The sequence below is a fragment of the Pinus tabuliformis genome, chromosome 3_1 (assembly GCF_031772625.1).
Source record: "Pinus tabuliformis cultivar Carrire ecotype Pingquan chromosome 3_1, CPIR1, whole genome shotgun sequence".
Lineage (NCBI taxonomy): Eukaryota > Viridiplantae > Streptophyta > Pinopsida > Pinales > Pinaceae > Pinus > Pinus tabuliformis.
The window spans coordinates 71,333,580-71,361,363 of record NC_142301.1 but is presented as its reverse complement, the minus strand read 5'-3'; the positions used below and the strand labels follow the sequence as shown (position 1 = coordinate 71,361,363).

Below are 27,784 nucleotides of genomic sequence, written 5' to 3'. Positions count from 1 at the left end.
AATCTTTCACACTCATTATTCTTCTTTGCAAGTTGTTCCTCAGTTTCTTCCTTGCTACAAGTAGCTTCAGCTGCTACTATTTTAAGGGAGATGATATCTGACTTCATTTTGAAGATTTCTTCATTCTTTGCTTGACTGCACTCCATTCTCTTCTCAACTCCTTGTGCCTGTTTCCTGGCTTCTTGTAATTGAGACTTAAGGGAGGAGACCTCTACCTTGTACTGACCAATCTCTTCTTCAAGTTTGTTCACGCTCTTGTGCCTTAGTTCAAGTTGACTTGACAAGGTATCTTCCCGCTTCTTTGCTTTATGATATTCCTTCTTAAGCTTGGCAAGCTCTTCATCCCTTTCTTGTACTTGAAGCTTGATGAGATCAACTTTCTTCCTTGTTTGATCTTGGTCACCAACTGGAGCTATCTTCTTAAGTGCCTCATTTTCTTTTTTCAAATTATTATTCTCTTCCATGACAGTCATAAGTTGAGCAAGGAGTTCTTCTACGAAGTCTTTTTCATTCTCTTCATCTTTTTGGTCTGCTACAGCTTTGATGTCATCATTCTTATTTTCAGCTTCTATGATGGGTTCTGGATTTCCTTCTAGATTTCCATTATCTTCTTGATTGATGTTCATGGTCAATGCTCCTTTTGAGTGAAGGTCATGAAGTTTGTCCCATATACCCTTTGCTGATGAACATTTTCCTAGATTGTTCTTTACAGAATTAGGGAGCCCATTCAAGATTGCCTTTACTGCTTTTGCATTGTACTCCTTGGATTCTTCATCCATCTTGCTATCAGCAATCACTGATTTCCAGATTTCAAAGCCTTGAGTCTGTAAGAAATTCCTCATTCTTACTTCCCATATATTAAAGTTCCCATTGAGCCTTGGAGCTTCCTCAAATAGATTGTTTTCTGTTTTAGTAGTAGAGGGAGACACATCCTTAGGAGGATTGGAGACTTTCTTCCTTGACCTTGCCATTTGTGTTCTAAATATCGACCTTCAAGCTGTTAAGCTTTGAATGAAGGAACCTGCTCTGATACCAATTGTTGGAAATACTGAGGGGGGGGTGAATCAGTATTTCTTTTTCCCACTATTGTTTTACCAGTTAAAACATATATATTCAGAACACAATATGAACAGCAAGAATAAATGCTTTTATTAATATAACTGTGCAGTAAAATAAATACAATATATAGATGGTCACAATCGGTTGCCAAGCTCCAACTTGGACTTTGGTGAGGCTCCAACCTCCAGAGCACCAACTCCCAAGGACTTCAATCCTTCTGCTCTCAGAACTCTTCTCTGCTGAGTTCTGTCTATTTACAGCTTCACTGTAGCTTCACTGTAGTCTCCAAACTACAGTATCAATGACAACCATGTCTTCTTATGGATGAGTATTCACAGCTCTGCACACTGCCCACACATAGTCTCCAATAGCCTTTTCTGTTGCTGCTGCCTCTATAACCTCCGCTGCTTCTGCAGCCTCTGCTGCTTTTACTACCTCACACTCTGGTTCTTCACCCCCACAGCAGCTCCAACAGTGTTCAACAGCCGCAGCAGTGTTCACTAGCAAATTCAAACAATGCTCCACCACCTCTGCTGCTTCTGCTACCTCATATTCTGGTTTGTTTGCAACAACCATCACTCCACATGCAGTCCTCTGTTTACTGTTTTATGCATACCTGTCTTTGTCCATCTGTTTCCTCTTTCTCGCTGGCTCTTCGGCTTCCTTCTCGCCTGCTTCAGCTTCCTCACTTGTTGGCTTGTTTATCGCTGTAGCTTCCTCTGTCCATTCGTTTTCACAGGACACGTTGAATCAATGAGCAAGGATCGAGTCATCCGTAGAGAACACAAGTTCAAAAACTTGTAACAGCGTTGCTTTGCCAATAATTGTGGACATACACAGGGATGGCATTTTTTAACAGACAGTCACGTCCTTATCATAATCATAATCGCCATGATTTGGTTTCTCAAGCTATCGGGACTGTTCCTTACAGTATTTTTGCCTCCATACTTAAGAATCGGAGCCACCCTTTTATCACCGCTTTTATGTCTATCGAAAGCTTTCCTTAGGCTATGTGCCTTCTATAAACCTTGGACTTACTTAGAATCAGAGCCACCTTTTTATCGGCGCTTTTAATCACCCATCGGAAGCCACCACCCGAGCGCTTTAATCACCCATCACACAAGCTTTATCAACCATCGCACAGGTTTTAATATATACCTTAACCCCGCAGCCATGTATCATATAATACACGGAAAACATTATAAACCCCCGCTCTAATTCAAATGCCGGACTTCAATTATTATGCACCCGCCTTTACAATTATCGGCGGGTCCGGATTTCGGCAGTCGCAATAACTCTTAAGCCCAGACCTCCGACGAGGTGCAGACCCGATATGGCTTTAGACTCCCCTTAACATTGTTTCGGGTCCGATGAACATCGGCGTTCGCTGTAAACAATAGACCATTCCTCCGATGTAACGCGGACCCGATGCCTCCTTACATTTCTTCCTAAACTGAATTTGGATCCGTCATATCGGCGGATTCCTTATCGGCAAGTCTTGATGGGTTGCGGACCCGATCTCCTTTAGGCTGCTCCAAATATAATTTTGGCTCCGGATGATTTCGGCGATCGCTACCTCCGTTGCTCCGATGCGATACAAGAGTTTTGCGGACCCGATATGATTTTACACTTCACTTGATAAGGGACTCGGCTCCGAAAGTCGGAACTTTGCACTGCTGAAGGCCCTTTCCAGACCCGATCTACTTTATACTGGCTTCATAATATTTCGGCTCCGTTAATTCGGAGCTTTCACTTCGGCTGTTCTAAGGCCTCTCCTCCGATGCGATATTTGGTTTCCGGACCCGATATGGGTCTGGACCAAAATTAATATTCTTTCAACTCCGCCACTGTCCCACCTAAGGGAAATATTTTGAATTCTCTGTGTAAACAGAGATATTCGATATAGCACTTGTAAAATGATTTAAGGAGTCTGTATACGTCGGGATAAAAAGGAAATGACTCCCAAGGCTTCAATCACATATCAAGCAGAAAATAAGCGCTCCAACACTTTCAATGCACAGTGGATTAAGCTATCCGATACATGCATAGATATATATTAGCAGAACACCATTAACTCCTATACACAGATGGAAAAGCTTTCAAGAACAATGCTTCTGCTCGGTCCACTCTGTTTGCTCCTGTAGCTCCTCCTCTTTGGCTCCTCTTGCTCCATCTGCTCCTCTCGGTCCACTCTGTGTGCACCTCCTCTTTGGCATATACCGATGGCTCTATATATATTGCTCCTCTTGGCTCCTCTTGCTCCATCTGCTCCTCTCGGCTTGGCAGTGTCTTTCAAAGACCACCTCCTTGCATATATGTTTGTTTCCGCATATATATATGATATATATATATATATATATGGCTCGGCTATTCTGATGGCCTTTGCTCCTATCTCTTCATGAATCTGCTCTGCATCCCCTTGGCTTCATGTCATCCTCTAGTATCCAGAATATTGCCATATTGACATCAATGACAACCTAGTTCAACAAAGACCTCACTCTTGGTCTTCAAGAAATAAATACAGGTCCTCCTTGAGTGATCATCAATGAATAAAACATAGTAATCATATCCACTCAAGGAAACATGAGACATCCGACCGCTCACATCGGAATGAATCAAATCAAGTATCCCAGTCGCTCTGTTGTCACTGCTGGGAAAAGGGGATTTGGAAAACTTGCCCATCGCACATCTTCTGCAAGTATCAAAGTGATCAGTACTGAAATCTAGCACACCTGTAGTGATCTCCCGCAAGGTCCTCAAGGCTCCATGATACATATGCCCCATCCTGCGGTGCCAAATCTCACACAGCTCAGAACTGCTAGCTCTGTTGTCGGTACTACTGCTCAATGCCAAAAGGGGCTGGAATGCAAACTTGTACACCTTTACATGGCGTACACCTATCACTCTAGCTGAATCAGCTGGAGTGCCCCTGGGTACATCAACACCTGTCCTCCCCTGAACAGTACCTCATATCCTCTGTCCTCCAAAGCTGAGACGGATATGAGGTTCTTCCTCATCCCTGGCACATAGAGAACATCTGACACCTTCAAGGGAGGTTTGGACTCCCTCTGAAATGTCAATGTCCCCACACCAGCTGCTCTAACAACTTTGTCATCACCGAATACTACCTCTATATCAGTGCCACTCTCTGAAAGCTCTAAGAAGTACTCACGGACTCCTGTCATGTGACGTGAAGCCCCACTGTCCACATACCAGATACCCGAAGATGCTCCGCTAATCGAGGGAAAAGCATGCTCCCTCTGAACCTGTGTGGTAGGTGATCCTGCACTAGAGGACTCACACGCAGTGAACCCAAACTCCCGGTCAAAACGATCTGCAAAGTCCTCAACCTCTGCTGAAGCTGCCAAGCTCTGGTTCTTCCCCTTCTTTTTCTTCTTCTCCGGACACACAACTGCATAGTGTCCCATCTTTTGAGAATTCCAACACTTCACCTTGGAATAGTCCTTCTGTGTGTTACCCTATTTACCTTTACCTTTGTCTTTGCCCCCACCATTGCTTGTGGAAGCCTGCTTCTTCCCTTTGCCTTTCTTGCCTCCTGCCAACAATGCTACATCCTCATCCTGCTCAACTGGCTTGGCTACCCCAAGCTGACCTTTCATGATCTCTGTCTGAATGCAAACATCCCAAAACCTCTCCCATGTGGGAAGGGTCTCACGTGCACAAACCCCATCAGCAAAGTTCATCCATGAACGAGGAAGGCCATTCACTGCAATCCGCACCAACTCAATGGGTGGAATGACCTCTCCAACTGCTGCCAACTCATCTCTCACATTAGTAATCTTTGTGAGATATCCAGCTGCACTATCATTACCCATCTTAATGGTCTTCAGCTTCTCCTTCAGGACCATTTTCCGGTTCTCATTGGTACTCTGGTAGAGATTGGACAATGTTATCCACATGTCATGGGCATTTCTCTTTCCTCTCACATGAGGAATGCAATGGTCTTTGACTCTGTCTAGAATCAGTCTCTTACCCTTGTTGTTCTTTTTATTATAAGCAGCCAACTGAGTAGCATCAGTAGGCACAACAACAGGGTTCTATGTGGTATGCACCATAATGTCTCAGACTTCTGCCTCCTCAAAGATACTCTACATTCTTTCCTTCCAAATGTTGTAATTGGTATGCCCATCCAACCTATCCTCCACCCTCAATCCCAATGACATCCTGCTGTCCTAAAACTGAAAAAATAGCACTACTGTAGTAAAGATAAAACTGTTGTTTGTGAAAAATCAGCTTGCTGGAATTTTCTGAGTGAAAAATCAGCAGGCTGTAATTTTCCTCCTTGTTGTCCCAAACTGCACTTCAGCACTCAAGCTCTGATACCATGTAGAAATTTCTCATTTCCCACCCCGGTTTTCAGTTTCACCTTATTTCTCCAAAATAGTTAAATGCCCTTTCCCATATCCATACATTCAACAACTGGAAAATAAATTTTGCTGAAAACACAAATTCTGGAAATATTACAGAATGTTGAAAATGCAGAAATAAATATCAGCACATACAAACAGCCATTCAACACATTTAAACACGGTGATTTTTTGTTAAGGTGACCCTGGAAAAACCCCCTACAACTCTTGGGGAAAACCAGTTCGAAAGCTCCTTCTTATTTCTGGAAAATGCTTTTTACAGTGAGAGAAATATTCAGCAAAAAAATCAGCAAGCAAACTTTTACAACTTATCTCGTTTTCTGTGCCTCACAGCCAACTGAAAAAACTTGCAAACAGCAAAACAGAACAGCAATAAATGCTATATGGCCTCCTCGATTTTTGTGCCCAAATTTCAACCTTAAATGCTGCTGTACGGACTGCCTAGAAAAGCGTGCAAGCTGCCATAAATGTTGTTGTACAGTTTTCCTCGATTTCTGTGCAGAAAAACAGCAGTACAGCTGTACGGATTTCTACCTAGAAAAGTGTGCCAAGGTACAGCCACTTGTTGTACGGCCTCCCTTGAAAAACGTGCCAGCAAACTTCAGATTTTCTGCTCCTCGATTTCTGTGCTAACTTGCTATACGGCCTCCTTGGAATCTGAACCAAAACTGTTTTACGGCCTTTCTAGAAAATCGTGCCCAAAACTTGCCTTTCACTGTGTGCTAACTCAGCGATACGGACTTGCTGAAACGCTGCCTTGGAATGTGTGCCAAGCTGCTGCCTCCTTCTCCTCACTGTCCAGAAATCTCCTTTGCTCTCTTGCTCTCCTTCTCTCAATCTGTTCATGAAAGAATTAATGACCTTTTCCTCCTTTCCCTCCTTTAATCTAACCCTAAGTGACTTTTGGAGAATCCCTAAATCCAATGGCTGAAATAGATTGAGATCTAGGGCTGAGATTAAATGCTCATTTAAATCTCACTTTCTATTTTTTAATTCACCCCACTTTAATAAAGACTCACTTAGTCATTTATGTCCAAAGTCACTTTTCCTTTCTAATTTTACATTGACTTTATTAAAGTCACTTTAAAATTAGACTTTAGTAACTTTATCACTTAAAGTCACTTTTAAATTAGATTTGACTTTATAAAAATTATAAAGTCACTTTTAAATTAGATTTGACTTTATAAAAATTATAAAGTCACTTTAGGAGAAAAATTAAATTCTTTTGGACACTTTTCCCTAAGCCAAAGATCAAAGCCTTAGGGAACCACCTGTCCTCCGGTACCAAATTTCAACAATGGCTTCGAGCTGATCTCGAATGTCTTTAATCTTGTTAAGATGTTCCTGTAAAGACATATGTTCATCCATCATGATGGAGAACAACTGATTCTTGAGAAAGAAAGCTCTGCTCTTGTCGGATGTCTCATGCAGTTCCTTCAAATGCTCCCAGATTTCGGCAGCTGTCTTGCCGGAAAGAATCTGTGGTAACTAATCATTAGTCACAGAGAGTTTGAGAAACATAACAGCTTCTCGATTTCGATCATCAAATTTATCTTGATCAGTACCAGTTGTACCGGGACGTAGCTCTTTGCCCAAAATGAGCTAATCAAGACGCCTATATTCAAAAATGGTCAACATTCTCTGTTTCCAGATGTTATAATTGGTGCCATTAAAGCGTTGATTGCCTTCCAACATCAGATTGGTTAGCAAGGCCATCTGCATGTTTCCCAAGACACGGATTTCAATGCAGATGCCGACTGAACCAGGCAAAATCTGATAGGTGCTAGAAACAAAATTTTAAATCTGTTGTCTCAAAAAATCGAGGCACAGAAAACGATGCACTCAGAAAATTTTGACAGCTGCCCAGTTGAGATATCGCAAAACACTCATCAAATCTGCCCACGGAACAAAATCCTCGCTTAACACCGGAACACGTACAGCATTGTTTTAATACCGGAACCAAAAAAAAATGCCAAATCGACCTTTGATATTCTGTAAACTCTGTCTGGTTTTTGATCTGGATCTTTGTTGCTCTCGATGAGCTGTATCGAAGCGGAAAATCTGGTTCTAATACGTTTGTAATTGCAATCTGAATATGCACTATACGGTTTTACTATACGGTGGCAATGGCTAGACCTTAAACAATGAAAGAGGTTTGAGGCTTCAACAGTTGGATTCCCGTCCGCCCCGGGAGCCTGAATCTTTATGAAAAGAATTCGATCGTGAAATACCTTCAGGCTTGGGTTTGTTTACCAGCCTCACAAAATTAAAGCTCTTTTCCAATAGATTAACCAGTAGTCTACTGGTGCTTGCTCTTCTTGCGTTTGTTCCACCGTGAAGTTGAACTTTGCACTAATTGCTTCAATCTGAACTTGATATTGATGTTAAGGTTTACATAAAAAAATTCGCTGACTAGAAATTGGATTCTGAATCTAGTTGCCTGAATTCATGGTGCAACCTGTGCTAACTATCACAAAACTTCCGCGTGGATTTCAAACATTCGAAGCAGGGTCGGGCGTCTCCAGGGATCAATCGGACATAGGAGCGTCTCAAATGCCTGCGTAGACTGCGTAGAAGCATCTCAGATACCTGCGTCTGACTGGTTCCAGGTGTGCGAAACGATGGGGATTCGCCGAAAGTGAGCAATCACGGAGGACGAAGGACTCGGGGTCGAGGAAGGATATGAATCCTTTCCGTGCTCTCTATCCGGTTTTCTGTTGTTAGCTGTGCCGGCTCAAGAACGAGCTTTGTCGGAAGTTCGAATCTCTGACGGTGCCTGGGCACACGATGGCAGCCCACGAGAATACCGCAGCCACGCTGTTCAGCCTCTCGGCGCTGGACGAGAATAAGACAAAAAACGGTGCCTCTGACGCAATTCCAGTACTGTTGGAGCTGCGCTAGGATGGCAAATCACGCAAGAAAACCGTAGCCGAAAACGTCCCAGACTCTAGGAACAGGTACCCTCGGATCGAACAGACAATTCAACAACGACATCCAAAAACAATTGACGCCCAAAAAAATTCAAATTCCAAGAGCAATTTCGAAATGAGCCACAGAATTTTTCAAGCAATGAAAAATTATTTCGAAAGATACTTGTGCTCTGATACCATAATCAATGAATGAATTGAATTGATTTTCATGAGCAAATGAAGCTCAATAAGTAATACAGAGATATTTACAGTAATAGAAACATCAAGTTTCTATTAGGAAATAGAAACAACCAGTTTCATCTAAGAAACTGTTAAAATGATAAAAACAGCAACAGCTAATAAGAATGAGCATTAAATACTAAATAGCATTATTCTAATACAATTCGCACTGGGTAAACTAGTTATTTGCACTGCTTGCTTGGCCCTCTCTCTGCAGAAAAATTTGGCCTCTCTTTGACTCTGAGAATACTGGAAATCTCTGTGGAAAATCTCCTCCATAAATCTTCTCCCAAATTCTTTGCTAAAACCTCGTTGTTAGTATCCTTGTGCTGCCTCTACACCCTTGCTCTCATTGCAACTCTGTCTCAATTACATTCTCCAAATGCCCTTCAATTTCCTCTTCTAATCTCTCATTGACGAATTAATGGCCATAATCTAATGATTCTAATCTCAATCGATAGCTAAGATCATCTTGACCTAATCAAATGACTTTTCTGGAAGTCTCTAGAGGAAAACTGAATTATCCCAATTAATTCTGATTAATTAAAGCTTATTTCCCTAAGTTAGACTTAGGAAAATTAATTAATTGCTTAATTAAATCTAATCAAGGTATTTTCTTGCGGAACCTTTTATGGGTATTGGAGAAAATGTGTTCCTTAGCCTCATAGACACAATCTGAGACTAGAACACTTGTCCAAGCTACACCAACTAACACTCCCTCTTAGCGAGGAAGGTTATCTGCATAACACCCAACTTGTCTCTAAAGAAGAATAATCTCGCCTTCCCCAAAACCTTCATCGGTATATTTGTTACCTGTTGATATGTAGGCGTATATTGTAGCTGAACAACCCTGCGTTGCACACAATCCCCAATGAAGTGGGTATCTGATGTTTATATGCTTGGACCTGTCGTGAAACACAGTATCCTCTGACAACCTAACCCAACTCTGATTGGCCCAGTGCATCATTGTAGTCACTATCATCTGACCAAACAAAGCTACCATCAACTTCTGAAGCCAAATGGCCTTGCATGTAACCATGCTCGTTGCTATGTACTTTGCCTCGATTGAACTCAATCCCACGAACTTTTGCTTATTGTTATACCATGAAACAACTCATGATCCCATGCTAAAGCAGCACCCTAAAGTGCTTTTCTGATCCACTATGTTACCTACCTAGTTTGCATCAGTATAGCCAACCAACCTGACACCATCACCTCAAGCATATATGATCCCATACTCGACTGTGCCACACAAATATCTTAGCACATGTTTTGACGTTGTCCAATGCACTCTCCTTGGCTCCACCATGAACTGAATAAAAGAGTTTACTGCATAGGATATGTTTGGCCTAGTGTTGACCAGATACATGAGAGAGCCTATCAAATACCAGTATAAGGTGGGGTCAACCTCCTTTTCCCTAGATGCATTTATCTTCCTCCAATTTGTGATCATGGGAGTAGACATAACTCTGCAATCCTCCATCTCAAATCTACTCAAGATCTTTATGCAGTATTTCCCTTGTCCAAGGAAAATCTCACCATCTATCTGCACAACTCAATGCCTTGAAAATAGTGCATGAGCCCCAAATCCTTCATCTCAAACTCTACCACAAGATCCCTCTTGCACTCCTCGATAAGCCCCAACAAACCTATCAAGAACAAATCGTCCACATATAGGACAAGAATGAGAACATCTCCTCCAACCACCAAGTAGTAGAGGTTTGAGTCTACCTCACTCTTTCCAAATCCCATACCTTGCTAGTATATGTCGATGCGCTCATACGACACCATGGGAGCCTGCTTGAGCCCATACAAAGCTCTCTTCAACCTGCACATGTGGGTCTCTTTGTCGTGTGCCACAAAGCCCTCTGCTTGTTCTATGTACACCTCCTCCTCCAATTCACCATTCAAGAACGATGTCTTAACATTATGGATCTGCCATAATTTGTGATGTTAATGAGATTACGGCTCGTATAGAAGTGTACCTGGCAACACAAGCAAAAGTTTCCTCATAAGTTATTCCCTTCTTTTGAGAGAACCTCTTGGCCATGAACCTAGCTTTGTATTTCTGGATGCTGCAATCTGCATTGTGGTTAGCCTTATAGATCCAACGTGATCCAACCACGACCCTGTTTGTCAATCTCAGCATAACTTCCCAAACATCATTATGCATGATTGATTCCTCAACCATTGCATCCTACCACACATGCTCCTCTGCAACCTCCTAATAACTATAAGGCCCGTTATGTACCAACTGACTAACCAATGCCATGTAGCCATTGTACCGCTCTGGTTGACTCTGCTCTCTCATGCTTGTCCTAAGAGTCTCCACAAACTCCTCTGGTTGACTCTGCTCTCTCATACCTGTCCTAGGAGTCTCCACAAACTCCTCTGGTTGACTCTGCTCTCTCATACCTGTCCTAGGAGTCTCCACAAACTCCTTAGCATCCTTGAGTGTAGCCTGAACCTCTTGATTCCTCTTACCAACAGTGGATTTAGGGATATCCACCTCCATGTCCTCTTGATGCATCTCCTTCATCTGTTGCATCTATTGCTCCATGCTCTGTGAAGCCTCAGGAGTACTCACACCTGAACTTGTGCTCGTACTAGTCACTGTACTTGTGCTCTGTTGTTGCCCCTGATCCTGCTACTCAACTCTAGGAGCTTTTATTCGCTGCTCACTCTGATCTTCAACTGCTGGCAACTCTCTAGACATTTTGTATGCCTTGTTCTCCATGAACTTGACATCCCGCCTAACAATAATCCTCTTGGCTCCTGGGAAGAAGATATTGTATGCCTTCGAGGTTCACTGTAGCCAATGAAGTAACCTCATTTTGTCATCTAATCTAACTTCGAACGTGTTTCCCCTGGAATGTGCAATACGCTAGGAAGCCAAATATCCTAAAGTGACTGACATCTAGCTTCTTCCAGGTGAAAGCCCTCCTCGAGAGTTATCTTGCCAAGCACTCTATGTGGGACCCTATTATGAATATAAATCATTGTAGTACATGCCTCAACCCATAAATAATGTGGGAGACCCTGGTCATATAGCATAGTTCTCGCTGCCTCTGAAATGGACCAATTCTTCCTCTCAGCAACCCCATTTTGTTGTGGGTTGTAATGAACCGTCCACTCTCTCCTTATTTTGGCACTGGTATAGAACTCTTAGAACTCCTTACTGGCGTACTCACCTCCATTGTTTGACCGAAGAGTCTATATCTTTCTACCGGTCGCATTCTCAACTAGAGCCTTAGACTCTTGAAAGCAATCGAAAACCTCATCCTTGGTCTTCAATAAATAAATCCAGATCTTCCTAGAGAAATCGTCGATAAAAAGCACAAAATACTCATACCCTCTGAGAGACTAGAATCCCCTGTGATTGCATGGATCACCAAAAAGAGTGTAGGATCAGCAGTTCTTTGTTTCTAGCAAGTGTGTATTTTCCACAGTAGCATTTTTTGTGCACATTTACTAGAGGAGGTCGAGTTTGATTTTGCAAGGGAAACACAGGGTTTCCAGATCGATCTGCCAGTTGTGGTGGTGGAGGAAATTTTTCAGAACTTTGCGAGTGTTTTGGCAAGCAAATCTATGTAACCTCTAATTTGCTTAAGATAATAAAATATAAACCCTCATTTGCTACACTAATTTTCCCTTCGAGGCTTTTCCAGGAATGTTAGTCCAAACATTGGTGTAATTTTATGTGTGTGCCTTATTTCTCAGTCCCTAATTTATTTTCCACAACGTTTATTTTAATTGTGAAGATTGCAGTAGTGAACTATTCGTTATTTGTCATTAATTAAATAACATAAGACAAATAAATTGCATCAATTAGAAGAATAGTTTCCAGTTTATTGCAATTGTAGATTTTTCACATGGTATCAAAGCAATGGTTGATCAGATCCGAGGCTTCGAAGTGGAAGAAGTAAGATCGTGGAGTTTCTGAGGGAGATCTGAAGCACATTTCCAGATCTACGCAGGCCAAGCCAGGGGTTTGATTTACAGAGGAAAAGAAAATCAAGTTCAAGATCCAAGTGGAGGAAAATTTTGATTTTGCTTCAAATCTGTGGTTGCGGGCAATGGTATTGCTAGGAAGTAATTCCAGTGAGCAGATCAATCACTTATAGAGTAGATCTGGAAGCATAAATTTACAGCAAGGATTTCCAGTTGCAGAGCTATGTTTAGAAGGAAGAGGAAAGCACACAGTAGGAATTTCCAACAATCTCTCTGGGAGTCTCCAGCTTTTCCAGCTAAGGGAGAGGAGATCAAAACTCTAGCAGCAGAGGACGAATTTTCCAATGTAAATTAGTCAGTCCAACAATGCGAGTTGCCATAAGAGGGTTTGATCAGTTGTCGCAAGCCAAATCAGTAATTTCTTCCATAGACAAAGGGAGGCTAGACATCTCATGTGGAGACAGATTTGGGGTCGTACGAATTTCCAGAGGCCAGATCAGTGCATTCCAAGAGGATTGCAAGCAGCGAAGAAGCTAGATTCAGTTGCCAGAAAGAGAAAATGATGTTTCAGTTCATTGACCTCCAGCATACTTGAGTTTCGTAGAGATGGCCACAGCAGGTCTTAGGGATCAAGACAGACTTGACAAAGCCTCTAACTTTGGCGTATGGAAGGCCAGAATGAAATTCCTATTGGATGAGCAAGGTCTGAAGGAGTTTGTAACAAATGTCAAGGCAGAGATAACAAATCCACAACAATTGGCTACCTTCAAGAAAAAATGGCCAAAGCTAAGAGGATGGTCCTAGATGGGGTTCGGGATCACATAGTCCCGCATATTGCAAACAAGAATACAGCAAAGGAAATGTGGGATGTCCTCATAAAACTATATGAGAATCGTAAAATGATTCTCAATGAGAAGCTGAGGACCATCAAGATGCAAAAGGGAGAAGGCGTTACCTCCTATCTCACTAGAATTCAGACGGTCAGAGATGAACTTTCGACAATGGCAAAGAAACATGTTCACCAAGGAGTGGCATACTTTCATCCAAGTCATTTCTAGGCGAGATACGCTACCTGGATGGGATCGTCTATGGAGTGATTTCACTCGGGAGGAGCTAAGGCTCAGTCTTGCAGCAAGTACTATCAAAAGCTGCTCAGCAAGAGACCGAAGGAGGAGGACGAGGAGAACATAGCCCTTCCAAGTAAGGGAAAGGCGAAGAAGGGAGGAGAAAAGAAGAAGAAAGACCTGTCAAAGGTCAAGTGCTTTGAGTGTGGTGAATTTGGCCACTACGTCTACTAGTGTCCTCAAAGGAAGAAGGACAAGAAGCAGGAGCAGATTGCAGCTTCAGCAGAGATTGATGAGTTAACCGCCAAATTAGAGGAGTTTGCACTGATAGCTACAATACCTCCAGGTGGAGTGGCTTGATACCTTAGCATGTCAAGATGAGCAGGGTTCAATGCAGATGCAGCGTGGAGATCAGTTCCAATTGTTGAAATAGGACCATCACCTTTGCTACAGGGGCCCACAGTATCATAGTAGCAGTTCAATGTCAGCAAAGCTAGTTGCAATCAGTTCTTGAGAGACAGTGCAGAGCTAGTTGCAGTGGCACAGGCAATGTGAATTGCTCAATTGCAAGGCACAAAAGCACTTCCAGCCAGACTAATTTCCCATTGGAAGATCGTGACTCAGAGGGAGTCTAGCTTTGTTAGATTTTGTAGAATCAGACAGGTGTTCTAGTCTCGATTTGTGTATAAGAGACTAATGAACACAGGATCTCCAAAACCTAAAAAAGGTTTTGTGAGATAAGATTGTGAAATGCCTTAAGTAAATTAATTAGCCATCATTTAAATTTTTCCTAAGTCTAACTTAGGAAAACTGGTTAATTAATTAACCACATAAGAGTCTGGGATAATCTTTGTCATTGATGAGGATTTAATCATAGTCGTTGAAGCTCCATCAAGCGAGAAATTATAAGAGCAAATTGATGGGATGGAGAGTGACACATCCAGCAAGAGGGAGAGCGAGATCCTTAAGCAGATAAAGTTATCCAATGTAGTGATTCAACAAGGAAGAGAGCTCGAGCCAGCGCAACAGTGATTGAGGGAGCAGCAGAAGGATTATGGAGCATTCCAGTCAGTTTCCAATGTAGGAAAGGGAGGGAGGCCGCATTATTTCTCAGTGAAGCTACATAGAGGCAGCACAGAAGCTTCAGAGGGCCAATTCGATTTAGCCAGAGAGGAGGTCGATTCAAGTGCTAGAGGCCGCGAAAATTTCCAGGAGGCTAAGCGAGTCATTTCCAGAGGCAAAGTCAAGCAGAACGGCAGATTCCAAACAGTTTCACAGGCAGCGCGAGTAGTTCAATTGGGCCAATTTCTGGAGCCAGATCAGTTGTGGAGTGAGACAATTTGTCTCATAAATATTTTTGCTAGATTATCTCTAGTGGATTGCCAGTTTGGGCATCTAGATTATCGTATTCAATATTTTACTATTGCATGATAATAAAATAAACCCTCATCTGCTGCACCGATTTTCACTTCGGTATTTTTCTAGGGACGATAGTCCGAAAATATTGGTGTCATTTTTATTATTTGTGTGCATCTATTTTTTCAGTTCCAACATTTTATTTAGCTTCCGCAAAATTTATTTGTGAATAATTGCAGTGTGATTTATTTGGTATTGATTAGAAAATTAATAAACTGTTAATTAGTTAGGAGAATAAATTCTAGCTATTGTGATTCAAGGAAATTTCACATGGAATCAGAGCATTGAAGATCATATCAGAGGCTCAAAAGCAAGAAGAGCAAGATTGTGTAGTTTGAGAGGGAGATCTGAGCATAATTTCTCTGGATCTAAGAAGGCCAGCCAAGTAGTGCGAATTGTTGGGCAGGAAAATAGATTTCCAAAGGTAGAGTGCAGGAAAAGTTTGATTGGGCCAGAGCTGAGTTCCAACAAGTAACGGATTTGTCGGGAAGCATTTCTAGTGAGCAGAACAGTTGATTCATTGAACATATCTAGGCAAAGAAGTTTTGCAGCGAGGGTTTTAGCTACGAATCTATGCAAGGGCAAGAAGAGAAAAGCACACTAAAGAGGAATTTCCATAATTTCTCAGAGGGCTTCCAGATCTAGTTTTCAGGAGGAAATCTGAGATTTCTAGTTGCAGCAGATTGTATGAGTTTGCCAGGTTAGCCAGTTCAAGTTGCAGAGGTTGCAGTTCATGTGCCAATTCCCGAAGGACATCCACAAGGCTGAGCGAGTAGTCTCACTGAGCAACTAAAGGCAATATATTAGCCGAAGAAGGACATCCAGAGGCAGATTTGCGCAATCCTAAGGGAGTGTGAGTAGCAGAAGAAAGGCCAAGCAATAAGGAAGAGGAGATTTCCAATCTCAGTCTCCAATTTTTTGAGTTTCGCAAAGATGGCCACAACGGGTCTCAGAGATTAGGATAGACTTGACGAAGCCTCAAACTTTGGTGTCTGGAAGGCTAAAATGCAATTCCTTTTGGATGAGCATGGCCTGAAGGAGTTTGTGACAACAATCATAGTTGTACCGGCAGACCCCATCCACTTCTATGAATATAGGAAGGATATGTTCAAGGCGAAGAGGATATGGTCCTCAATAGAGTTCAAGACCATATCGTCCTGCATATTGCAAAAAAAGAATAGCAAAGGAAATGTGGGATGTCGTTGTATAACTATACCAGGATCCATCTAAGAATCAGAAAATGATTCTCAAGGAGAAGTTGAGGACCACAAAGATGCAAAAGGGTGAAGGCATGACTCCCTATCTCACCAAAATTCAGAATGTCTGAGATGAACTAGCAGTTGTAGGTGAGAAACCAGAAGACAATGAACTTGTGCGGATAGATCTTAGTGAATTCACCAAAAAGTGGGAACCGTTTGTTCAAGGAATCACTAGATGAGACAAAATGCCTGATTGGGAACGCCTACGGAGTGATTTCACACAAGATGAGCTAAGGCTCAGTGTTGTCCAAGGTACTACCAACAACAGTAGCAAAGGGTCGAAGGTTGAGAAAGAGGAGGAGAATGTAGCTCTTGCTAATAAGGGAAAAGTGAAGAAGGATCCCAGCTAGGGACAGAGCTCAAAGGGAGGTGAAAAGAAGATGAAGAATATATTGAAGATCAAATGCTTCAAGTGTAGTGAGTTTGGTCACTACAACACCTACTGTCCCAAGAAAAAGGACAAGAAGGGGGAGCAGCAAACCACAGCTTCGGCAAAGATAGATAAGTTGACCTCCAGGTTGGAGGAGTTTGCATTGATAGCAGTTATACCTCCAGATGGAGGAGGAGCATGACGCTTCAGAGTTGCAGGATTGAGCAAGGTCCAAGGAGGACAGCATCAGAGAGATGTTTCCTCTTGGATCATTACCTTAGCTACGGGGGCCCACAGTGTTCAATAGCAGGAGTATCAAAATGTTAGTGGGCACAGTCAAATCATGAGGGATAGTGCAGAGCTAGTTACAGTCAAAGACGCAAGGGACAGTTGCAAATGCCAGTTGCAAGGATAGTAGATCAATTCTTAGTTGCAGCAGCAGTAGCAGCATGAGATTAGATGCAGTGCAAGCAGTGTTGGCAGCAGTGTAGGGTGGCACAGTGCAGTGTCAGTAATGGTGCAAATACAGAGTGTTTCAGCTACAAGGTTAGCAGATGAATCAGAGTATGCACAGTAGTTTGGTGGACAGTGACAGGTTGTTGCAGATGTCAGACACCTTCGTCGCTAAGAGGGAGTGTTAGATTTTGTAGCATCGGACAGGTGTTCTTAGTCTCAATTTGTGTCTAAGAGACTAAGGAACGCAAGATCTCCAAAACCCAAAAAGGGTTTCACGAGATAAGCTTGTGAAATGCCTTAATTAAATTAATTAGCTATCATTTAAATTTTTCCTACGGAATTAATTAAGGATGATCGAGAAAGCTCTAGAGACTCACATGGATTGAGTCTGAGATGATCTTTGTCATTGACAAGGATTCAATCATGGTCATTGAAGCTCCGGCGAGAGATTACAAGAGCAAATCAATGGGATGGATAGTGACACATCAAGCAAGAGGGAGAGTGAGTTTCTTGGGCAGATCGAGTTATCTGGTGCATGGAGGTGAGCTCAAGCCAGTGCAACAGTGATTAAGGGAGCAACAGGAAGATTATGGAGCATTTCAATCAATTTCCAGTACAGGAAAGGGAGGCTGCATTATTTCTCAATGAGACTATTCAGAGGCTGCACAAAAGCTTCGGAGGGCCAGTTCGATTCAGCCAGAGAGGAGGTTGATTCAGGTGCTAGAGGTAGGGAAAAATTCCAGGAGGCCAAGCGAGTCATTTCCAAAGGCAGAGTCAAGCAGAACAACAGATTCCGAGCAATTCCATAGGCAGTGCGAGTAGGGCTTGCGCAAGCGCAAAAGCTCGGGCAGGGGCATTTCGAGTAGCCTAGTTGGGCCAATTTCTAGAGTCGAATCAATTGTGGAGCAAGACAATTTGTCTCACAAATATTTTGGCTAGATTATCTCTGATGGATTGTTATTTTGGGCATCCAGATTATTGTACTTGGATTTTACTGCTACATGATAATAAAATAGACCCTCATTTGTTGCATCGGTTTTCCCTTCGGGGTTTTTCCGGGGACGTTAGTCCAAAAATATTGGTGTCATTTTTATTATGTGTGCATCTATTTTCTCAGTTCTAACATTTTATTTAGCTTTTGCAGAATTTATTTGTGAAGAATTACAGAGTGATTTATTCAATATTAATCAGAAAATTATAAAACTACTAATCATTTAGCAGAATAAACTCCAATTGTTACGACTCAAGGAAATTTCATAAGCTTCAGAGGGAGTAGCACTATGGACGCTCAAAGCTTCAGGTTCTGAGGAGATCAGACTCACTATTGCAGTAGTTGCAGCAGCAATGCAGGATCAGAGTATGTGTAGTAGTTAATGGGCAATGTTTACCAGTTCGCTTTTTCACAGTGATTTCCAGTGATAGGGAGTCATATCAGTGTGATATGTGAAGAAAGGTGTAACAGGTGTCAGAGATCAACAGCGTAGACAGTCCAACTACAGGTTGAAGTGAAGGATGTTGAGGAGAGAACACCTTCGTCACTAAGAGGGAGTGTTAGTTTTTAAAGATTATGGTAGCATCAAACTGGTGTTCTAGTCTCTAAGGTGTTAGAGAGGCTAAGAAGCATGAGACCTCCAAAACCCAGAAATGGTTTCGCGAGATATGGCTCTGAAACATTAATTAAATTAATTGACTGAATAATTAAAATTTCATAAGTCCAACTTAGGAAAATTGGTTAATTAAAGTGTATTAATTAAGGAAATTGACTTTTGCGCTAAAGACTTCTCAAGAGTAATTTGATGGAGTCTAAAATGATCTAAGCCATCGATCACGATTAGATCTTGGTTGTTGGTGCTCCAACGAGAGAATGTTTGGAGAAGACACATCGAAGGAGCAAGAGAGCGAGGTAGTGCAAATTTCCCAATACACAATATTCAGTGAGGGAAGAGTTCAAGCCAGCAAACCATCAATGAGAGGATCAACAAAAATTGGAGAGAGGGTTTCCAGGGGAGGTTTCCACTAAGATTCACAGAGGCCGAGTTCTCCAACAGGAAGGCTATGCAAGTTTCTCTAGTGCACAAATCTGTGTAGCAGATCACCTTTCCAGTTGTCGAGATCAAATCTGGAGGATAAAGCAAGCTTCCTAGTACGAGTGCAAGATCACTAGAAGGAGTGCAAGATCAGCGATTCTCAGTTTCCACATGTGCGTATTTCCATGCAATAGCATTTTTTGTGCACATTTACTAGAGGAGGCCGAGTTTGATTTTGCAAGGGAAACACAAGGTTTCCAGATCAATCTACCACTTAGGGTGGTGGAGAAAAATTTTTGAAGCTTTGCGAGTGTAAGGTCCGCCGTTCCTTGGTCTGCACCCAGTATTCAATGTGGACTGGTTGCGGTCATACCTTCCCCCATTACTAGACACATCAGACATTGTTGAGCAGCTGACACCAACAAAGCTCAACCCAAGTTGTATTGAACAAGCCACGACTGATAGGATCATGGACACATAGATCAAAAACACTCGCCAGCTATATCGAGTTGTCAAAGCAGGCCAACTCCTTCACCAAGGCAAGTGGCTCACCAGGTACTAGGTTCAACAGAGATTTTCTCATCTCATGGAGGCTCTGCTTCCTAACGGGGGAGGACTGATCCAAGTGGATATTAGAAGCCACCCGCCTATTCCACCTAGAACTCCAGCTGATTTCCTCAATTTCCTTGATTATAGCACAATTTACTATTTTTAGCAATTTTTCAAGGCATGAACTTCCGAAGCAGTTTTGACCCCCTAAATAATGTTTTTTTGAGGTCCACCGCAAGCACAGGGCAAGACCTTGTGAGGACAGTAAGAGTTTAATCCTTTAGATATCTAACTGAATGTACTCAAGACATGATCAGCCCAAGCTGCTCGAGGTAATGCAAGCTAAATTAAAATGGGGAAATTTTAACAAGCTAAAGATTTCAAGGTCTAGAGTCCAGACCCATAACCTTGAAGTTCCTGAAAAGGTTTTCAAAGCAAGGCTTCTAGTGGTCAAACCAAAGATCAACTTATATTGAGATAAACGAAACACAGTGGTGCATAATGGAACACTTGCTTTTATAATATTAGCTTCTCTCTTATAAAACATTAGGTTACTTTCAACAGTCATCGTTGTGCATCAGAATTTAAATCTTTAGAATTCTGTTCTAGAGCATATGCTCCAGAGCATATGTTCAAAACATATGTTCCAGAGCATATGAGGAAAAGCGAGACAGAAAATGTGAATAGAGCATATTCTAGGAACATCTGCCCTCAAATTACGACCCCGCAGTGGAGAATCCATGCAGAAGATGTAATATGAGCTCCCAAGGAAAAGGCATCTTGCAAACATTTGTATGCTTAAAAGAAAAAGATTCATAAATCAATATCCCCTTTTCCTCTGCTATTAAACTGGCACAAGCCCATCTGACCTGGGGTCTGACATGCATCTGAGGTTTAGAAGCTCAGGTTTGTGTATCCGCTAATCCAATATGAATGCATCCGTCATTGAGTGAACCTGAGATATGCAACCTCGAGCTTTGATACCTCGACGTGCATATCAAAACTGGGTTTTTAGATGAGTCTGTGCTTGTGGCCATATTCAATGCATCAAGTAAATACAATCACCGTTGCGCATACATGCGAAGTGTTAATGAATACCCCACACATCCCACTCGCGCTATGGTAAATACTGAAGGTATATTTTAAAGATCTGCTAACAACAGAAACTTGTTCCTACACATGATACCTGATTCACCCTTTCGCTGACGACCAAAGAAAAAAAAACCAACAATCTTCGCAGAAAATATACCAAAAAAGAACAGGAAAGGAGATTTGATCACACACCATCATCGTCCCTTGAATTTACGCATAAATTTAAATCCTCCAGCAGATACTTGCAAATCTCAGTTCTCCCGTCTCGCGCAGCAAAATGAAGTGCACCACGTCCATTTGCATCCTTCACTGCAGCAATCGTCTCTGGTAGCCCTTGCCCTTCACCAATGGCTTGTGCTGTTTCTGTACAAAAGCACAGAAGCTTCTTAATTCTCTCGCGTAATGTTGGGGGAAATTTTGACCTGGAGATATATAACTCCAGATAGATTACATACAATAAAAGCATCGAAAACAAATGCCAATAGACATCCAAAGTTTAAGCTGAATATTTGGAAGTCAAATAGTGAAACAGTTCCCGCTTACTCTTCAAAAGTTCGAGATTCCCATCTCTTGCGGCATTCAATAATGTACTAACTTTATCCCTCACTGCAAAAGCAAAGCAACAGAAGACATCAACGCATAAACTTTGAAAATCGTTGTCACATTCAATCCTGTGAAACTTTTAGTTTGTATATAGAGAACAAGAAGAAAGGATCATTTTATTGTCTGTTGCCCTCACATATGGTTAGCCTTGGATGAGCCTGAAAAACTTCGAAACTAGGCAAAACCCTAATATAAGCTAGGCAAGCATAAAGTTAACCAAATCTTAGTAGATATGGGTCGGGGTTTGTGAAAAGAGCTTTTGATGTGTTTGCAAAACCAAAGCGAGTAGTGACCTGAGAGAGCTTGAGTGGCGTCTGAGGAACGCAGAGCAGAGGCCATGACCACGCTCCTCTTCCTCGTCTTCACACTTCTAGTTTCAGCTTTTTTAACTCTGCGACTGTGCTCTCGAAAAATCTAGCCGTTGATGGCGTTCACGGGAAGAAGCATAGACAAGTTGTGGCTCCGTTTCCCTCTATCACAATGACGTAAATCTATTAACACTAAATATTCAGGCTTGGCAAAACAATATGCGCATGTATGAGTTAAATTAATGTTATATAGAGGGAGACATATGTCATTAAAATTTAAATGTATTCTTTTTAAGAATATTATAGGTTCAAATTATGTACGATTTTATGAAAAAAAATTAATTAAGAGAATTAGTAAAGATGTCGATTATCATTGAGGAGGTTATTAGTCAAGGCGGAGGGATTATCCTAGCGAATCAAATGAATTCTTTTTTTCTTTCTTTTCTTTTTTCTTTTTTTCCTTATATTTTTGAGTCGGAGGGATTTTCATAATTTTTTATTTTATTTTATTTCTACCATATTTTATAGTTTATTGGAGTAATATGTGCCCAAGATCAAATTTTGTATCATTATAGCACTAAGAGTATATCTAATAGTCTGTAAGCTAGATATATCAAGAATTTATGACTTAATAAGAGGTGAGACTACACAAGGGTTGGGGAGTCTACTATTTGAGCCTTATCACAACATGGCAAATATGTCTCTCATGTGAATTGAAATCGGGTGGAGGGGATAACATCTCATTGTACCAACCAGTTCCTCGTGTTAATTGAAATCGAGTGGATGGGATAACATCCCATTGTGCCAACCACTCGATTGTTCCACAAGGAGACATACCTCCATGAATTTTAAAAAACCAAATTGTTGGGTAGGGGTCCCTTATCCCATAAACAAGGGGGTCCTATACACCAATTTGGTATCTAGCTTGGTTGAGACCTTAAACTTTTATTATTATTATTATTATTATTATTGTATATGATCATGTGGTATATATCTCAATCTACACATACATTTATTACTTTGTTGTGGAGTGAATATCATTAGCGCCACATTTGCATTGAAAGATCGGGTAAAGATATTAATAGTGTTATACCCTAAGTGCATGAAGGAAGCCCCAACAATCAATCAATGGCATGATCATAATAGGGATGACATGGTGAAAATGGATCAGTCTTGTTGGCATATCTCTAAGGCAATTCGTTGTTCCTTTTGTTATGGTTTATGAAGAAATAATGCAAGCTCCCTGTGGCATATTTCCTGAATTGATGTGAGTTTTTGTGATATGAGTTAATGCAAGTTTTTGGTGGAGTTTCGAAGTTCTAAAGCAGTTTTGATGCCTCTCCTTCTGCACAGTGATCTAAGACACTTATATTATGACTGCAATGCTAGTTCTCTATAGTGGTATGGGTTCCTTTATATGTGGGTTACATTCCTTGACATAACAGTGATATGCATGATACAAATTACAACACTGATGTGTGCTCTTTCCTCAAAGGCTTTGCAGTACCTCTTGTTATATGGCAAAAAATATGAAAGTAAGAGAACATGTCTCTTTTAAAATGAGATAACTAAAGAAAGAGCAAGAATATAATGAACAAGGTTCGTATACCCAAAGCAATGCTTTGTTACCAATGTAACGAACAAAGTTCGTATACGCAACAATAATCTTTAGAACACATCGAAGACAAGGACATACATTGTAGGACAAGTATATGTATATTGAATATTTTAAAATAATTGATATGAGATGCTTACAAATAAGGGCGAGGGTCTGCTTATATACCCTGGGCAAGTGCCCCTTCAATAACGGAAATGTCCTTAGAACATGTCTCTTCAATACTAACTATTAGTTAGTTAATCATTAATTATGATTATTATTATTTACATTATTTTTATTATTTTTACATAATTATATTCATAACATTATCTTCCTCTTCAAAAAACTTTGTCCTCAAAGCTTGTTGATGAAAGGGCTTGATCTCTTTTTCTACTACGAATGTCTTATCGTCTCAGGACAGTCATCTTTGTCGATACAAGTTGATATGATCCTTGGAGTGATATATAAAATTGTCGCACAAAGGAACGATCTAACCATCCTAAATTAATCTTTTGTGAAATCTTTTGATTACTGGAAACTTATGATGAACTCTTATCACTGGATTGAGTTGTGCGCACTTCAGTATTCTTCGGAACATAAGTTTGTTGTTTATGTTTTGAGAGATACAGATTTGTAGATTAATTGTATGTTCTTGTGATTTGGATGTAGATAAATAGTTCTTTTGGTTTTTCTTTCCCTTATCATGTGTGTGGCAAGATTCTGATTTACTTCAGGTTCCAATGTCATCAAGTTGGTTACAAAATCTTCACTTGGAATTTTCTTCGTCTCAACATTTGAGTGTGTTTTTTCTTTAACTGGTGTGTCTTCTTCTTGAGTTCTGATATTGACTGGATTGGTATTCATTCCATTTTCTTCAACTTGAATTTCTTTATTTGAAAAATTCAACACTTCCTTCTTAATAAGTTGTTTTACCTTATTTTCCAACGACTTCTTGTCCCTATTAATTTGAGTTAATGATTTTTCATTATGGTCTTTAAGCCGAGAAACTTCTTCATTTCGATCAGAAGTGATTCTGTCAATTTCTTTTTGCATATTTTGTAATACTTTTTTACCTTCTTGAAAAATTACTTTTGAAATATCTTGTATGTCTTTTGGTATTACTGAATTTGGCTTCAATGTAACATCTTGTAGTGTTATTTTTTTCTTTTTGTACGAAAATGTTAAAAACTTCTTTTTTGTATTTAGGATGAAGGATCCAAAAGTTCCCATTCATGGTGAACCTAAAATAATATCACCTTGATCACTCCATAGGATTTGAACTAAGAATTCTGATATGTATAATCTCCAATGTTTAATTTTAAATTTGTTATGTCATATTTTTTGTTGTTATAATAGTCTCATTTTTCGATTATATTTAACTCGGAGATCACTAATTGGTTTGTGATTTTAGGTTTTATATAATTTGTATCTTCTGCTGGTGAGATAGCAATAGTAACATCTTTTCCCACAATAGACCCTTTAACCACAATAGATCATTTAATTCTAAATAGCACTGAGGCATAGTTATATGAAGTTTCTAGGAATCTTTCTTCTTTTGTTTCCATATTAAACCCCATTCTCCTTTGTCAAGATGAACTTAGGGTTCTTCTAATTTTTGTAATAAAATATTACTCTTTCTCAATTTAAAGAAACTTTCCCCTTAACTTGAAAACTAGGGTTACACTACCTCTTTCTTTTTATGGTTTAACTATAACTTTCACTTCTTCTTCTTCTTCTTCTTCTTCTTCTTCTTCTTCTTCTTCTTTTTTTAAATTTATAAATAACCTTGGAATTGTATTTATTTAAGTTATCTCTTTTATTTAAAACCTCAAACTTTCTTTATACCTTTTTCATTCAATATTTTATTATATATGTATTATTTTACCTTTCTCCTATATATACTTAGTACTTCCTTATAATTTTTCCTCTTTTTTTTTCTGTTTTTTTTTTAAGTTGAGAACTGTTGATTATCCCTTTCCACCTATTATTTTACCTTTCTCCTATATATACTTAGTACTTCCTTATAATTTTTCCTTTTTTTTCTTTTTTTTTTTAAGTTGAGAAGTGCTAATTATCCCTTTCCACCTATTATTTTACCTTTCTCCTATATATACTTAGTACTTTTCTTCTTCTTCTTCTTCTTCTTCTTTTTTTTTTTTTTTTTGTTTGTTAAGTTGAGAAGTGCTAATTATCCCTTTCCACCTTTCTTTTTCCTTATATATATATAATTTTATTTATCGTGCATTTTTAATAAATCCCTTTTTTAATACTTAACCTTTCATTAAATATATATGTTGATTTTCACTGTATAGACGCGAATCTTCACAAATCGCTTACAACTGTAACATAACCATAACAATGGTGAACGACAACAACAACAGTGAACGAAGGAGACATAGAGAAAATGGTTATGGTAATAGTGGCAGAAGGATGCAGGAGAGATAACGACAAGGGTTGTGGCGAATTTGAAGGATGAATTAGCGACGGAGCAAGACCAGATGTTGGGAAAAACTGCAACAAAAGTCAACTACTTGAATTTCGTGGCAAGGGTGTTACGCGGGCCAGTGATAGTGACTAGAGGAGAAGAGGCGGCATGCATTTTGACAAGCGGCGGATGGCCCCTATAGTAGTGGCGGTTGTGGCCACGTACGGCTGTCGGTTGATGGTACCACTTTGGTGTTGGACTGCGACGGCGTGATCGGGATGTGGGTGGCCTATGTTTCGACACGACAATTGTAGCGGGCAAAAGAGTATCATTGGCATGTAAGTGTTGTTTTCTTTTTTGTTTTGTTATATCATTATTATTATTATTGTTTAATAATTTTTATACAATTTTTTTAATTTTTTCCAATAATAATGTTTCTTGTTTTCTTTATTTTATCCCTTTTTTTAATATAACATTTTTGTCACCTTCTTTTTTTTTCTTTTTTTCTAAATTTTTTTTTTTACATTTTTACTTTGTTTTTTTTTTTTTTTCTATTTCTTTGTTTAATTCTTCTAATGGCCAATGACCTATCAGTAGTATGGATAGTCTCCAAAAAGTTGTGGCGAAATGCTTGAATTGCAACAACAATAAAGTTGATGAAGAGTCGACGACCAAGGGTCTGGATCGAAGAGCGTGGCTCTATGCAACTTGTTAGCACTCGAATTTGCCTCAGGCTGAGGAAGGCAAAATCCAAGGCAACATGAAACCACTTAGCCTCGTAGCTAGCCCTACGGGGACAGGAGAGGGCTCTCTCCGGGTCTATCTCGACAAAAGGTTTTCGAAGGGCTGAGATGACCAATAAAGAACACTGATTTTAGGCTAGTAAACTGATAGGGAAAGTTTGATTTTAAAATTTTAGGGTTTTGTTGGAAAACTGAGCACGACAATTTTGGGTGCGGGGATGAGACACAGTTTTTGCAGAGATCTTTTTGGGGCAAGGTAGGAGATTGTCTTGATGCCTTTGATTTAAGTGAATGGGTAGGAATGACCGGTGAGGAGCTAAAGAGAGCAAGAAACCATCAAGAGTTCTCTTTAGACAGAGGAAAACATAGATATTAAGCAAACTTAAAGGCAGAGCATATAAATTATGAATTCTACCTTAACACTTCATTTACTTAATGTGCAGAAAAGAGAAGTAGGAAATTGATACACATAACAAATCTTACAAGTACATGAGAGAAGCACACCATCAACACAAATAACCACAGGAATCCCAAATAGTGCTGCAAAACCCTGGTCTTTCCTTTGCCAAAATTGCAGAGATACAAAGAGTAATACAATAGAAGCTTATCCCTCAAGAGTCCAACCATGAAAATGACTAAGAAAATACATAATATAGGCAAGCTAACACCTTTCCTTGCCTCTAGGGGTCGAGCTCATCCTTCTATGAGCTGTTTCAACCAATTCTAAACTGAGCACTAAAATCTAGGCAGTCAAAACAACTTGCCTCTATAAGCTAGGAAACCAATTCATTCATTAAATTTTTGACTTTTTATGAATGAATCTTCTAGAAGAGATAAATAAGTGCCATGACATCATAAAATTACATCAATTACATCAAGGAGGATGAAAAATCACTCCAAAAAGTCAAAACTAGTCAAATCTACGTTTTGCTGAGCTGTAGGTGAAAATCTGGCAAATTTCCCTGATGCGTAGCGCCCCAATTTTCTACGCGTAACGCGCCTTTGAGCCAACTTTTGAGGCACTTACCGGCATCCAAATGAGGCAAAAGTAGGCTTGTTGGAAAGGTCTGGATGTCTACTTTCCAACCCAAGTGGAATTTCTCAATTTGGTGTCCATTTGCCCCTCCAAAATTGCAATCTCCCAAGACTGCTTCCTGTGTGTCCAAAAAGTGGCAGAAAGTCATTTTTTGCACTTTTTTGACCTTCTGAGGGCTCAAAACCTGATGAAATGTCTTGGCAATTGCTGAGAAAGTGTAATTTGTCATGACAAATCCAAAAATGCTGAGTTTTTGAGAAATGGACTTGCCCATCTTCAGGGTAGCGCGCGG

At 40.3% G+C, this 27,784-nt stretch overlaps 1 protein-coding gene across 3 annotated transcripts in view; it reads right to left on the bottom strand.

The window, feature by feature from the left end:
* The window catches only part of TPR10 (ankyrin repeat family protein), a 424,227-nt gene extending 402,313 nt beyond the window's left edge, over positions 1-21,914 (bottom strand). For 2 of the 3 annotated variants that reach the window (XM_089410813.1, XM_089410814.1), the window contains exons 1-3: positions 21,677-21,913; positions 21,324-21,386; positions 20,973-21,143 (exon numbers count right to left, since the gene is read on the bottom strand). In XM_089410813.1, coding sequence (XP_089266939.1) covers positions 20,973-21,143; positions 21,324-21,386; positions 21,677-21,722 — 280 coding nt within the window. In that variant the 5' untranslated portion in view covers positions 21,723-21,913. Of the gene's footprint in view, positions 1-20,972; positions 21,144-21,323; positions 21,387-21,676 lie in introns of all 3 variants that reach the window. The other variant, XM_089410812.1, reaches the window with a different exon arrangement.
* Positions 21,915-27,784: the final 5,870 nt, after the last annotated feature.